General features: G+C 43.0%; 1 protein-coding gene across 2 annotated transcripts in view; it reads left to right on the top strand.

The window, feature by feature from the left end:
• Positions 1-2,642: 2,642 nt before the first annotated feature.
• The window catches only part of COL20A1 (collagen type XX alpha 1 chain), a 133,070-nt gene continuing 119,463 nt past the window's right edge, over positions 2,643-16,249 (top strand). The window contains exons 1-3 of one of the 2 annotated variants that reach the window (XM_083146760.1): positions 2,643-2,721; positions 7,387-7,452; positions 8,364-8,449. In XM_083146760.1, coding sequence (XP_083002886.1) covers positions 8,374-8,449 — 76 coding nt within the window. In that variant the 5' untranslated portion in view covers positions 2,643-2,721; positions 7,387-7,452; positions 8,364-8,373. The remainder of the gene's footprint in view (positions 2,722-7,386; positions 7,453-8,363; positions 8,450-16,249) is intronic. The other variant, XM_083146761.1, reaches the window with a different exon arrangement.

Below are 16,249 nucleotides of genomic sequence, written 5' to 3'. Positions count from 1 at the left end.
TGTGACATAATGTGCAATGGCCATCGCAGTGTGTGGCATAACATGTAATGGGCATTACGATGTGTGGCAGCATGTGTAAGTGGCATTACGGTGTGCAAAATGAAGAATAGAATATTAGCAAATATTAAAAAAAAAACATGAAAAGGCAGGAAAGAGGCGGGCTGTGGTTGGGCGACTGTAAGGGATCTCTCAAAACAAAGGTGGTAACCCTAATTATATTATGGCAGTAGAGTATACACTGTTGGCGCAGGTGATTGGAATTCTCCCTACATGCACGGTTGCAAATACAATAGTAGCTGTGCACATGGGCAGGATTACCCCGGGTGGGGCGGCATATACCTGATCTCTGATATGCAGCCCAGCGATCAGTTTTCAATCAGGCACCAAGAACAGAAATGCACTGAATAAAATGGCCTCTGCTCCCACCCTTGCAATTCAAACCCCGCCCATTATGTAAATAGCCTTTTATATGAAAGATTTTCAGCAAAGTCTTTTGCCTCCTGAAAATCTCTTGCTGTTTGGGGAAAATAGCTCAGTGCGTACGCACTACTTTCAGGAAAGATATATCTATCAGAGATTTTGGCAAAGTCTTTTGAAATGAAAATCTTCTAGTGTGTATGGGCCTTTACTGTCCAGCGGCGGCTGCAGACTTTGGGCTGCAGTGCCAACCTTGTATCGCCAGCACTGAGAGCATTGGACGATATATATGCCCACTCCCTACAGCCAAAGCATGGAATGGCATATATATATATATATATATATATATATATATATATATATATATATATATATATATATATATATATATATATATATATCATACAATATCTCTAGAATTTGCACTACACTAGGTCGGTCGCTTGATAACACTGAATCCCCTACTAGAGGGACCCCAACACCAATATCACAGACAATAGTGTTATATAGCGCCCTTATACAATTTACTAGGTGATTCCTGTCTTTCCTTAACTTTATAAGACCATAATCGACATAAGTATTTTTCAAATAAAAAACATTTATTTAAAACATTTTAAACAAATCAAACTTTGTCTTGAGATTGAATCTTGTATCAGAATTTCTTTAGATTATGGATCACAATAGAAACCCGACGCGTTTCGTCTCTTTATGAGACTTCATCAGGGGTGTTTATATACAATAGATCTTTAAGGATCTTTTTTTGATCACAAAGCTGTACTGAAATTTCAATATTTCGATTGTGACTGGTCCAAATAGGGGCCTTAAGTCCTTTTACTGTAGTTGGTACTTTAGGGCTACCCGTGTTTAATCGGTGCCTTATTTTTCTTATGACTCCATATATACCTTTAATAGATATGCTGTAATCTACAATACTTTAATTTGATGATGTATTTACACTTAAAATGATTTTCACATGTAGAAACATGGGGGTAAACTCCAAAGTGAGTAATGGTCCCCTTGTGATTAAAGTAAGAATTAGATCCAATCAAAACAAAAAAAGGGACCGCACATCACCACCGCTGCAGGGCATACACACAGACCGATCCCTGGTCCTTTTCTAAGCGATCTAGTCAGATCACTTAGAAAAAGGGGTGAAAAGGAAAAGAGGCCATTCCCCAACAGGATACAGTCACTAGGTTGACAATCCTTAGGTTGACACCACTAGGTCGACATGCATGAAGGCCGACATGACTAAAGGTCGACAAGGGGTTAGGTCAACAGGGTCATTAGGTTGACAGGGTCATTAGGTCGACATGGGGAAGGCCGACAGTCAAAAGGTCGACGTGGGGTTTTCCCTTTTTTTTTTTGGAGCTGACATGTGCCGACAGGTGGTATTTCATACCCTATCACCCACTAGGGCATGGTGGGAGAATAAAATAGTGTGCCCGAAGCATGGCGAGCGCAGTGGTGCACTTTTTTAGTGTCCATGTCGATTGTGGGACAAAATAAGTGAAAAACTCCATGTCGATCTTTTGACTTTCCACCTTCCCCATGTCGACCTAATGATCCTGTCTACATAACCCCATGTCGACCTACTGGTTTTGACCTAGTTGCTGTTTATTCAATGATCCATACCCACTCATTAGACCAGTGTGCTCTATACAGTACTGTTGCATTGGAAGTTTAGTAACATCAGAGCTTTTAACAACTTCATTTTTTCTCTCATTTACTGTCATGTAAATATTTGCACTCAGAGGCAGAACTCTGGGAGACAATGGAGTCATCTGCCGCCAAGCTCCTGCTCCCAAGGGGGCACCTCTCCTCCCCTGCAAGTTTAAATCCATTAATTGAAAGCCATCAATATTGTTTCTGTGGCAGAGTTCTGAAATATATAGGTTTTCTTTCTCTCTTTCTCTCTCTCTATAGATATATAATTTGTAACAACAGACATATACATATTTTATATATGGTGTGTGTGTGTGCACGTGTATGTGTGTGGTTGTGGGGGGGGCACCAATGTACATCTTGCCTCCGGGCAACTGGGACGAACCTACGCCACTGTTTGCACTTAAATTTACTAACATTTGGCTGTGACTGAAGATATGGTGCTGAGCAGCGTTTGTGAATGTGTATACAAGAAGTTAGAATACTCATGTGAGTCTTTTGGGAAGACACTTTTCAGGGCTGGGCAGTGGGCGGTATCAGGATAAATTCTCTCATCTCTCTAATATCTCAATCACACAGAGCTAGGACCCTCCTCATATTATGTAGTGGTTGGGACACAGGAAAAGCTGACACTGATAGGTGAGTCTGGATAAACCTGTGTAATCATCTCTGTTGATAAGGGATAAAGTGTTTTATATGGGTAAGTGGGATAAGAAATACCTGAGGCTAAAATAACACAGTAAAATAATAGTTATTGGTGATGTTTCAGTAACACTGAAACTGAAAATAGCAGGAACTGTAAGAGAAATATTCTTCACAATTTGGGGTATGTAGGTTTAGGAACCAATATTATAACACAAATCCCAAAGGCACTTTGCTGTTCAGTAGATGAATGTAAGCTAGAGAAGATTCAGGCTTAGAGAACCCTGCTGTTCTGCTATCTCTCTCATTACAGATTTGGTCTATTTTTTTTTTTTTTTGGTAAAGTATTTTTTCTCTCTTTTAAATGCTTCAGTTATATGTTAATTAAGACGGCAGAATAAGCATAATGAGAAATGTATAACATTTACAGAATTAGATGAAGTTGGTAAAGATTGATAAATAAGGATATTTACAGTATAATAAACTCAATGTCCAGGGACTGATCTTTAACACTTGGGGCTGTCCGTAGAAATTAATGACAGTTGTCATCTACCAGAGAGAATCACTGAAAGATATTTGGCATTTATCTTCAGATTTCCTAAAAGTTTTTTTTTTTTTAATGAAGTCTAGTGTGAAGGTATTTAGAGCATAATCACAGGTGTAAGATGTAGGCCACCCGCACGAGCCATCATTGTAGCCATCTGATCATGTTCTGACCCCAGCAGGTGCTGCTATCACAGGTACAAATCAGTGTCCCCTAAACCCTAAAGGGGTGTACACATGGTGAGATTTTGGCAGGAGATTTTGGCTAGATCATAGACTAGTTAGAGAAAATCGCTTAGTCAAAATCTCTTGTGCATCTAGTCAAAATTGTCCATAGCCAATATCACACTGTGTGTACAGGGCTTATAGAGCATACACAAGGTGAGATATGCACTATTTTTCTATTCGATTTTGGTTATAGAAGCAAAATCAAATAGAAAATTGAATGGGCATTGAATGGTTTTTCTACATTTGATGCAGATTCGATCCCAATGCGCGCTCCTGTGTATGTAAAGCGAATAGAAAAATAGTCTTGGCAGCCAAGATTGTATTTTGGAAATCTAATGTAGATAGTGCAAATCTAATGTGTTCTCTGCAGCATTCCACTCAGTGTCCATCTCCTGCCTGAAGCCAGTGTTGATCTAATAGCAAATCGAAGGCATATCGAATGAAAAATCGAATAGAAAATAGTGGAAATCGAAAAGAAGTAGAAAAAACTTTAGAGCAGGTTGAATAGTCCATATCCAATAGAAACTGAATTGAAAACTGAATCAAACCATGTGTGCGCACCTTATGGGAGCATACGACAGTCCACTATTTTCTCCCAATTGCTGTAAATTTGGATATAAACGATTGTTTGGATAAATTTGTTAAACCAGAAGGCTATAACCAATTTGCCTAAATGGTTACTGTTTGCTTTCCAGCATTTGTGAGCACATGGTTGATTATCCTTTGCTCCTTTGTTGATTACCAGATTTTTGTTCCCATGAGACAGATTGGACAGTTCCCCATTGTTTGTGTACCCAGGTCCCAGCTTACGTTAACAACACTGTGTTGATGTAAGGGACAGAATACAACTTTAAATACTACTCATTGGACATTTGTAACCTATTCTATACTGTATCTCATAGTCCCACTTCTCTTCTTCTGTATATTGGGCTTCTCCCACACAAGTATCTGTTCTTCTTTTATATGTGTTTGATCAATGGCATAGTGCAGGCAATCCTGGTATGTAAGCAATGAGTATATATATCATAGTATATCTCTATTAAGTATGTATTTAAAAGATACTGTACCACTTCTGTTATCCTTCATTATCAGCCTGAATGAAGAACCGCTGAGTACCATGCTGCATGCAAATCTCAGTATCTGTTATCATTTTAAATATTGCCATATGTATAGTATTACTTCTCTTTTTTGTATGGTGTATATTATGGATATCATGCATATCATTTTTTCCGTGCAATATTATACTGTGTTCCTTTATTTGGGAATGCCAGATGCAATGGTGACTACTGTATGTGATATTTTATATGGGCACTTGCGCTGTGGAATTCCATTGCTGCTATGCATGCTAGATGTAGTTTATATCTCTTCTTATTCTGTATGTTTGTACATATACCGGTAATTATTGTACTTCTGGTCGCTACATTTATTTCTCAATATGGGGAAGACGTTTGCGTAAATTGGCAATTTATTTGTGAACACACATCTGTCTGGGGGGCCCATTTATCAATGAGTTTTAGCTATTTAAAAAAATGTTGCCTATGATAAATGTTACTCCAGCCAATGACAGTTGGGAGCTGATTGGTTGAAGCAGTATTTATCATAAGCACTGTTTAAATAGCTAAAACTCTTTAATAAAAGGGCTTCTGTGGAGAAAAGGTACAGAAAAAACTGTGTAGAGCGCTGGTCAAGGTAGTTTGCTCAGGGTGAGCTGCTGCAACTTGGGACTAGTCAGGTCCCTGAGTGTTTAAATGGAAAAAAGAGGTGGTGTTGCAGCGCTCGTGTATTTTAATTAGTCAACCCATCTATGCAGTAAAAAATTATTTAATTTATATCACATAACAAACAATAAAAACTGTAAGTGAAGATCACTTTAAAAACAAGTGGACCAATTGATATAAACCTGCTCTGGTAGACCTCAACAAGTGGAAAGGTGGAAAAAGGAAATGGAGTCCAATTTGTATTCCCAATAGGTCGCTGGAGGTGTCCCGGTCCAATGAGGACTTGTTAACTTTTGGGGATCCTCTCTAAGATGCGTTATAGTTATTGGTGGGATAAGGTGCTCCAGTTGAGTTCCAATGAGCCACTATATTTAACCCAGTCCAGGGATTGTATGGGGGGCTCCTTTTGTAAAGTGCACTGTGCCAAAAGCAAATTGCTCCAGGTGATGAGAGTCTGTGAATAGGGTCCCAGAAGATTAAGCAGGTGATGGGCAATGTCCACAATAGGTCCAACTTGGTCACCAACGCGTTTCGCTGTCACTAAAGGGGCAGCTTTTTCAAGGTGTATCCACAATAAGTTACACAGCACATGCACCCTACATTGTAACGAACATAGGCCCTTATTCAGATCTGATTGCAGTACAAATTTGTTCTCAAAATGGGCTAACCATATGCACTGCAGGTGGGGCAGATGTAAGAGGTGCAGAGAGAGTTAAATTTGGGTGCGGTGTGTTGAAACCGAAATTTTAATTGCAGTGTAAAAATAATGCAGCCAGCATTTACCCTGCTCTCTCTGCACATGTTACATCTGCCCCACCTGCACTGCACTGCACATGGTTTAACCCATTTTGAGAACAAAGTTGTACTGCGATCAGATCTGAATAAGGGCCATAGTCACATAACTGATTGAACCATACAGAGTCTGGGATATATTGGGTGTTTCTGGAGGGTGACACACAAATATATACATTTGGCCAGATGCACCAAGTTTCAAAAAGTGATAAAGTGGAGAGTGATAAAGTACCAACTAATCAGCTCCTATCTGCCATGTTACAGAAGACAGCTGATTAGCTGGTACTTTGACACTGTCTACTTTTTGAAGCTTGGTGCATCTGGCCCATTATCTGATAGACAAGTTATGAGAGTGTCATGTGGAGAGATTGCAGACACTTAATCACCTAAATACAAAGCCACTTTGATTGAAATTCTGCACCTAGTTATTTGGCTGGTGGAAGTCCTGATGGTGCTTCCAATGGCTGCAATCACAGTCACTCAAACAGCCTGAGTCTGGTTTTGCAAGGTATTACACAGCGACTTTACAAATAAAATGAAAATGCAGCAGGAGGTGCCTTTATGAGCTAAAAGCCTCCTGCATGCATCTGCAAGTTCCGTGTCCCATGTCCAAAGATGCAGCATTGGATCACCAATAGTCATAGCAGTCTGCATAACAAAAGCTTACTTAGCCTACCATCTGATCTGGTCAGCCAGGTCCAGGGAGCTTGCACCTAACAATGCAGACCTTGGGCCTGGTATGCCTATAAAATGTGGGCGACACAGTCATTGCAGTGTGCTAGAGTATGTCCTTTATTCTGTAAACTGTATAAATCCAATGCCCACTGTCATGTCACGTTGAGAGGTATGGGTAAATCTACTAAAGCTTCTAATAAGGAAAAGGGCTGTTGTTGCCAATGGTAACCAATCAGATTCTGTCTTTCATTTCTCTATATGATAGACACAATATGATTGGTTGCAACATCATCTCCTTCCATTTTTAGAAGCTTTAGTACCCAGTATACCCATAGTGCCCATCATCTGCTGATGTGAGTAGCACATACTGTATTAGGGTGACCCACTCATCCCTTTAATCCGGGACACATATTAATTACACCAGTTCTGTGGCTGGCTTTCACCTGGTTTTAAACTGCCACACCTCAAGACTCCATTTCACCTGGTTTTAAACTGCCACAGAACCTGTGTAATTAATATGTGTCCTAGATTAAAGGGATGAGTTGGTCACCCTATACTGTATGCTCGTCTGCTCATTGTACTTGGCAGGAATGCTGATAATACAGACATTTGTAAAATATGTGTTCTGTGCTTGATTTGAATGTATTTCTTTGAACTGTGTATGAAGCTGGCATTATCCTGATACATTATTTGTATTTACACTCAGGGCCGGATTAAGGGCCCGAATGACCTAGAGCTGAAAATGTTCAAGGGCCTGCTATGAGAAGTGGAGGTGAGGCCAATGCCATGTAGGCATCTAGAACCCATACACTATAAGTCCTAATATTTCCCATACTATATAAAAGTACATACATTGCATAAATATGTAAAATAGAAATTACATTTTAATACTTATGATTTATGGGCATCCATGTGGCCAGCTGGTGTCTGTCTGGTGATCATCATGCTGTCATGGTAATAGGTTTATTTTATGTGGAGGCCTGGAGCTGCAGCTCCATCCACCCCATCTTTAATCTAGCCATGTTCACAGTATGTGTTGTACACAGTGCCAATGTACAGAATATCAGGTTGTAGTGTTTATTCTAGCACCCTGCACCTTTCATAATCCATCCAGTTCCCCTTTCCTGCCTGGGGTGTTGCTGCCTGCTGAGCTGCTTATAGTACAGTGGTCTGTATTGAGATTCAGGCTGCAATGTGATAGAGACACCACAGCAGACAGCGACACCCCAGGCAGGAAAGACAATCTGCATGGATTTTGAAAGGTGCAGGGTGCTAGAATGAACACTAAAGGGCCCCATACACTAGGCTGGGGTGCTTGGCATGCGATACCCCAGCAACTCACCCGACCGCACCCTGGTGGCTGGATCACATGTGATACATTGTATGTGTCCTTTTTGCATACAATGTATTGCATGCGATCCCATTCACCACTCCGGGATAAGATACATCCTTGTTGCAGTGGTGACCATCTCTAGATGTGACATACAAAGCACGGGACTGTGTATCGGATCAAATTCTGCCTGATGCATTGAAATAGTGTAAAACATGAGTGTATGGGCCCCGATAGGTTATTCACTGCAATCATCTGTACTTTACAGAAAAGTTTGAAAACCCAAAAACACATTGAGACTTCCGGTATGTCTCGTTTCTTATCTGCCTGTCTCATTCCATCTGTCCTCACAGATCAGTCACCATGAGACTCCAATCTTTTCCTCTGCTCCTGTCCATGGCAATATTTATCCAGACTGTCAGCAGTCACCAGACTCAAGGTAAGACTTCAGCAGGACCCCTCAGGCCTGAGGTTTCCGTGTCAGACACACACGAAAATCTGAATTATTGTGGTCTGTTGCACAATGTCTCAATTCAAATTCCAACACATAATATTCATTCACTGTAATATTACATGTAGAAAACATGCAGCCTGTCACCACCACCCATTCCTGGGGTACATCTGCCATAACGCTTAGCTTCAGCAGCAAATAAAGTTTTAGAGGTTTAATAATCCTTAATGCTGCATTTAAATAACATGATATTTTATAGATCAGGCATGTCCAAACTGTGGCCCTCCAGCTGTTGGGAAACTACACATCCCAGCATGCCTTGCCATAGTTTTAGCATTCCCTAATAGCAGAACTGTGGCAAGGCATGATGGGACTTGTAGTTTCACAACAGCTGGAGAGCCATAGTTTGGACATGCCTGGTATAGATAACACACTTATGTAGGGTACACACCACGACGACCTGCTCACGATGCACATTGTGAGCGGGTCGTCAGTGTTTCTTCAGACCCGCTCACGATGATGCGGGGGGGCACGACCCGCTCACGATGTGCACCGTGAGCGGGTCCGATCCAATGGCGACCCGCACCCGGCAGTATGGTCGTTATTCAGATCCTACCTGCAGCAGGTAGGATCTGAATAACGACCGACCCGCGGGACCACGCATCGGATCGGTATCGGTCCACACCAGGACAGAAAAGGGCCCAATCACCACACAATCTACATCCAATTGGTCGGAATTGGATCTAGATTGAGGGGATCGGGCCCTAGTCGTCCTGGTGTGTACCAGGCATAATTCTATTCCGTGTGGTCCTAGTGATCTTGCCATAAATCCAGTTCATAATTCATATAATGTGAAACAGATTTACCTACATTCAGTATGTCCTCCCTAATATTGTACTGTAGCAGACTTATGCTGGGTACAGACCAGAACGATTTGGGCTCAATTCCCCCAATTTCATTGCGATTTTGACCAATTGTGTGTAAAAAGAGCAGAATTAGGCATGTTTTCAATGGGATTGTGATCCCTTGCACATCCCCGCCAGTTGTTTGGTCCCTTTAGAGATTTTACCTGCTGCACTAAAGATTCGTCATCTACATTGGATTGGGTACAGATCGTAAGCAGATTGTTTGCAGATCTTTGGCTCCAACAGATCGTGCAACCATCGTACATACTGGCCAATGTCCAATCGATATATCTGATGTTTTCTATTGAACAGCCAGTACATCGGCCAATGTGTGTGCACCTTAAGGCACCCCTGCTAGCACCCTTAGGCTCCCAGGATGCCACAGCACACAGTTTAGGAACCACTGTTCTATTCCATACTCATTTCATCTGCACCAAATCCTTACATTTTCTGCTACTCTGGTACTTATTTCTGTATTGTCTGCTGATGCAGTACTTGTCCAATATTGTTTCAAACCGTTTTCTTGTGTTGCTTACTTGTTTATGTACTATACTGTGTTATTGGGCGCTGCATATGCTTTGTTGGCCATATAAATAAAGGATAATAACAAACAATAATAATTTATCACTTCCCTTTTCCCTCATAGTTTTCACTCTTTAATGCAATAGTTCAGTCATCTTGTGCCTTATGAAGTGCCTCAGTGAAATTGGTTATTAATAAACTAATAGGTTATTTTCAAATTAAGGATCATCCTTTATCATGGGCAGGAATGCCCTAACCCCTAAACCTAATACTGTAACCTAATACTGTATTGATATTTTCACTGTTGACATTTGTATGTAGACATTTTCTAGATCCTGCCAGTTTTACCATGTCGACATAACATAATAACATTCTGGTGCCCACATAGTGTTTGTGGACATTATATTTTAACATGATGTCAGAATTGCTGTTCATTGAGGAAGTTTTGGGGCACTCTACAAATCTTGCTTATTTCCTTGCAACCTCTTGTCACCCACTGTGCTACAATTAGACACCGGACAACTATTTCCTGATACATTCTTATGCTGTTTATGAGGAGCGGCATTTGGACCTGTGAATGTCACACTGTCTGGGACCTTTGAGACTGGGTAAAGGCCCAGCTGTGAAACAGCGTGTGTCTAAGTGTGAGATGGAGATGAGCTCTTTAATTGTTCTCCACAGACAGGCTGTCCTTGTTCTGCTAAGGGGGAATCTATGTTCTAAGTGGGCACAGAGCGGAAGTCCTCTCATGGGGTTCTGCACTTCCAGGCAAAATCAAACAGTTTAGCAAAGGCCAGATGTTAGGGGAATATCTTAACTTTCCAGAATAGTGTATATAGGAGATTAATATGTCAAAATGCTTACATGTTACAGTATCTTTGGTTATGTTTTTATGTTGGATTCAGTATTGAATCCCGGCGGTCGGGATCCCGGCGTTCAGAATCCCGACGCCGGAATCCCGACAGCCGAAATGCCGACAAGGGGGGGACGTGGATCGCCCCCCCTTGCGGGCTCGCTGCGCTCGCCACGCAGCGGGCCCGGTGCCTCGCTACGCTCGGCACGCTATTTTATTCTCCCTCCAGGGGTGTCGTGGACACCCCAGGAGGGAGAAAGTGTCGGCATTTCGGCGGTCGGGATTCTGAACGCCGGGATCCCGACCGCCGGGATCTTAACTGCATCCCTTTATGTTTAGTTCACTAATACAAATAAATGTTTATGCTAGTGTAATAAATTATGAGATAAGTTATTCGTGATGTCAAGTCAGGCAGAAGAAGGATAAGACCCACTACTGTACAATATAAAGTATATTTATTTTATTAATAATTTACTTGATCATGCTTCAACCATACTGGGCAGGATGCATTCATCCAGCCACTTACCGTGATGATACTAATAACAAACTGACAGCACCAATGCAGAGAAGCACATAGGCTTCTATAGGTTAAAGCCAGCTTATTTGATTTTGTTGGCATTAACCACTGCATCAGAAACCCATAGTACTTATGGGAAATATGGTAGAACCCCGAAAACAGAGTTTTTACCATTTTCCCAATAGTACATCCCGTCTGCAGAATGCTGCAGTCTGCAAACTGCCAGGTGTTTTGTGTCATGCACAGGTCTTTAGAAAACTCTTCTGCTCTATCTCACATCTTACTTGCAGGGATGCCAGGCAGGCCCGGCGACAGGGGGAGTCAAAGGGGACAGCTGACCCGGGCCCCAATGATCAGAGGGGCCCCAAATCAGCCCTCATCCATCCCTGCACCCAGCCCCCTGGCAATCGATTGCTGCAGGCGACTGGAACTTGATTCACACTTCCACCCCCACCCCAAACAAGAATTTTCGCGGCCGCAGCAGTGCCGCTGGGACTCGGGAGAGGGCTCTTACTGTGCTGCCTGGTGAGGATGGACGGTCGGCACATGCAGCCAGGGCAGCCGAGAGGAATGCCGGGCCCCGGTAAAATTTTCAGGGGTATGGTCTAAGTGTGGGAGGTGTGGCCACCTCCCTTGCTTAGACCACGCTACCAAAATATTTACAGGGGGTGAAAGAAAACTCTAAACTCATCAGCAGAACACACCTACAGCATGTGCTGTGCTGACCACAGGCTCAGCATGAGCTATCATGCTGTCAGTGAAACGCTCATGCTGAGCCTGCTATCAGCACAGCACATGCTGAAGGTGTGTGCTGCTGCTTCTGCCTGGGAGGGATGGAGGGGGAAGGGAGGGTCAGACCAGGGCCCCTGCCGGGCCCCTCCAGCAAGCCTGGGGCCGGGTAAAGAGTACCTGCCCCCCCTGTTATCTCCCTGCAACAAGCATTTAACTACCCTAGCAACAAGCATGTAATCCTCGCGGGCATTGAGCAGGTGATCCCCACTGGGCAACGAACATGTACTCCCCCATGGCAACAAGTATGCACTCCCCCCTGGCAAGGAGCATGTAACTCCCTGGCAAGAAGCATGTAACCCACTGGCAATGACCATGTAACCCCTGGCAATGACCATGTAACCCCTGGCAATGACCATGTAACCCCTGGCAATGAGCGTTATGGGCATTATGGCGTGGGGCCTAATTTGTAATGGGGATTATGGTGTGTGGCATAATGTGTAATGGGCATTATGGCATGTGGTATAATATGTAATGGGCATTATGGCGTGTGGCCTAATGTGTAATGGGCATTATGACATGTGACAAAATGTGTAATGGGCATTATGGCATGTGGCATAATATGTAATGGGCATTATGGAGTGTGACCTAATGTGTAATGGGCATTACGGTGTGTGGCATAATATGTAATAGACATTACGATGTGTGGTATAATATGTAATGGGCATTATGGCATGTGGCCTAATGTGTAATGGGCATTACGGTGTGTGGCATAATGTCTAATAGGCATCACATCATGTGGCATAATGTCTAATGGGCATTACGGTGTGTGGCATAATGTGTAGTATCTGTCAGTTCAGAAGTGATTCTGTCTGCGCTGGGGGCAGCCATTATATGGGACTTCTTGTCACCAATATGCCCACCATCCATCCCTGTTCCACACAACTACTAGTGATTGAGGGGGTGGGGCCCCCCAGAAATTTCAGTGTATGGGGCCCCAAGATTTCTGTTGCTGGCCCTGATGCCAGGGACTGAGCATTTAACTCAGAAAGGATTAAAGAGACAAGATAAGGGTCCCACATGGGTAGGGAAAGGCTGTGCTGTATATGTATTTTGGAACAACTTTGAAACATTGTGCATATGTAATTGTGAGGATGCTCATCTGACAACTAAAGAAAACCACTAAATCTAAATTAAAAGTTATTTGTATAACTAGACTAATAATGATGTTGGAATGTGGGAAAGTTCCCTTACCTTGCTAACACTTGGTATTAGTACATAAAGGAGCCCATACACGGTCCGTTGTGTAGGGTTCTGTTCTGTACTATGCGATGCGCGCTCCCGCGCATCACATAGTACGGTACAAAAAGTATGTGCTGCACATACTTTTTGTACTAGGTACACATCGGATCAGATCGCAGTGCAAGCACACTGCATGCACTAGAGATGCGATCCGATCCGATGTGTACTTTAAAAGTACAGAACAGACCGAAAAAATGGACCGTATATGGGGGGCATAAGAATGAAATTGTTTTCTATCTGTATACTTAAAGTAATTTATCATGGAGTCTGGTGCATACAGGGACAGCATCACTGCTGGATCTCTTCACTGGTAGCAAATAAAACATTTCTCCACAAAAGTATGGTAGATCCATAAACTATAGATAAACATATATTAGTCTAGTTCATTTAAAGCATGAATCTTTAAAAAAAATCTGACTACATCTTATAAGAAAAGAGGACTGTGTATCTTGTGTTATTCTCTAGGGTAGCCTTTTTCAACCACTGTGCCATGGCACATTAGTGTGCTGTGAGCAGTTATCAGTGTGCCACTGGAACCACAGATGTCTGTGCCAGTGTACAGTCACTGTCTTCAGCTCAACTATTCATTTTGGGCAGCACTGGTTTCTTCTTGCTCCAGTAATAATGTCAGTGGTTCCGGATCTGGCAGCTGGCCTCTGCGCTACCTGTCACCTGCTAATCATCATTGGCTGAGAGTGGCCCTCTGTGCCAACGATGGTCCTGGTTCAAGCGCTCTTTGCTTGGGGCATGCTGACTGTGTTACAGGGATTAGAGAAGACCGGTCACAGGGAGCAAGGTGAGGAACTGCTGGGGTGTGCTGCTGCTATACTGTCTGCACTAGCTCCCTAGGAGCACACGATGGCAGCTGGGAAGTGGCTCGTATGGTGATCACCTGAAGGTATTTTAAACTCTCGGGACACTCCACATTAAAAACAGTTGTCATTAGCATACGGTCCCTTCTGTGTTTTGCAAGCAGATGAGTCTGCCACAGACTCTGTACTGTACTTTACTGTGGTCATTTGGAGGCCAATGAGTTATATGCAACGTTATGTAATGAAACTTGTTCTTTTACAACCCTCAAATATGTCCCCGGTTTGACTGAAGTGAAGTGAAAGGGTTAATCACTTGTGGAAGTGGAAAATGTAGTAATTTACGGACAATGAGTTCAGTCTGTTTGTGAAGATGGAAGGAAGAGGAGATGTCACCGCCCTAGGCCAAAATCATAATGGGAGCTCTGACTATTCATCTTCGCGCCCAATGTAGAAAGAGGGGGCACTTGTTTCCCAATTTCCCTTTTCAGATCCTCTATGAATTCTTTTGCGCTTTGAAATGTTGTTTTAGACCCTGGAGCAGTGACATCCCACCACACTCCATGTTCCTGGCTTGTCTTGTGCTGACCACGCTTACAGCTGCTTAGCCACCTAGATATGATGAGACCGGGCATTCCCAGCTTAGTGTGTCCCTAGGCGCTAAAAGAACTGAGACAGCCCAGACTGGTATTAAAATAAAAATTGATATCAGTCTTCAAGGCTCTTCCAGCTGTGTGTCAACAGCCAGTAGTGAAATGTGCTCTATCATTTTACCGTCTGTGGCTCTTTCTGCTCTGATAGAGGTGGGAGACTGATTGGAACAGACATCTGTTACCTACATCCGACATTTATTTTCTCTTTGATTTCTTTTCCCGCCAGTCTCCCTGGAATGGTTCTTTCTCTCCTCTTATTCAAAGTCCTTGTCTTCATGTATTGGTTTCAGGTACACCCATCACGCCTCTGTGTGTTCTCTTCTCTGATGCTGTCACAGGCCCTTATTTACACCTCAATACACGGCAGCTGTCTGTAGGCGGCAGAGTCCCAGCTGGAGAGAGGTCTGCATGTAAATGCCAGAACACAGAACAGTGCTAGGGAAACTGTGGTAAAGACCGTGTCCTGAACACTGATTTATGCTGTGTCTGAGGTAGACATACTTAATAATCTGTGAACGTTCTAGAAAATGCAGAAATGCTTTAAGTTACAGAGTCCATCTAGTTCGACCTCTGTGATAGATGCAAGTGTAGCCTTATAGAGCTGGAGAGAGATAAAGTATAGAAGTGGTCCAAAGTAATCAGCTAGCTTCCGTCGGTATTAGGAATGACAGTAAAGCTGGGTGCATACTTGTCCAGTCTTTGGGAGATCAGACTCCACGGGCGGAATGTAAACCCGCTCGAGTTCTACGGTAGTTTGTGATGCCGCCAGTGGCGGTTTTTACCTATGGGCTACAGGGCTGCAGCCCCCCAGGTAAAATCCACCACTGTAGTGAAGTCAGGTGTTTCCTCCCTCTGGGCTTCCCTTTGTGCGGACTTCCGTGCAGATTCGCCATTTGCGCATGCGTAGTACCTATATCGGTATTTGTATAGTACAGGCGCCAGAACCATGATTACTTGTATGGGCTGCATCGCGGTCAGAGGCAGCCCCTCCTCCCCACAAAAGGTACCAGCCGCCACTGGATGCCACACAAACTCTGATGTTTTTTTTTTTTAAAGCGGCAATCACTTACAAGGCAAAACCGAGCCTTGTAAGTGATTGTGCCTTAGAAAAAAGTCATAGTTCGGCCAGCATCCAGCACTGCCACAGAATTAGTGCGGCATTATATTTTGCCTTAGGTCAGACTGTTTATACTACTGCAGTTCTGGTTGCAGATCTACTTCCAGTCCATGTATAGACACTTGTTTGCACCTCTTAAGAAACCAGCACTTGGGGTGAAGAAACATGTCAGTGACTGTTCAAAGTTGCGACATGCAGGTGGAAAAGGGGTGTGGTCTTACAAGGAAAGGATTGTGGTCACACAATAGTACTACAATTGATATTATACCACACAGTAGCACAATATTGGTCACTTTATACTGAAAGTTTTCCTTATTCATGTTACGACATACAGTAGTACTCCTTATACACATTGCACCACACAGTAGTGCACTTATATAC

The sequence above is a fragment of the Crinia signifera genome, chromosome 6 (genome assembly GCF_055691185.1).
Source record: "Crinia signifera chromosome 6, ASM5569118v1, whole genome shotgun sequence".
Lineage (NCBI taxonomy): Eukaryota > Metazoa > Chordata > Amphibia > Anura > Myobatrachidae > Crinia > Crinia signifera.
Note: the sequence above shows the minus strand (reverse complement) of the source record. Positions and strands in the feature narration are given on the sequence as shown.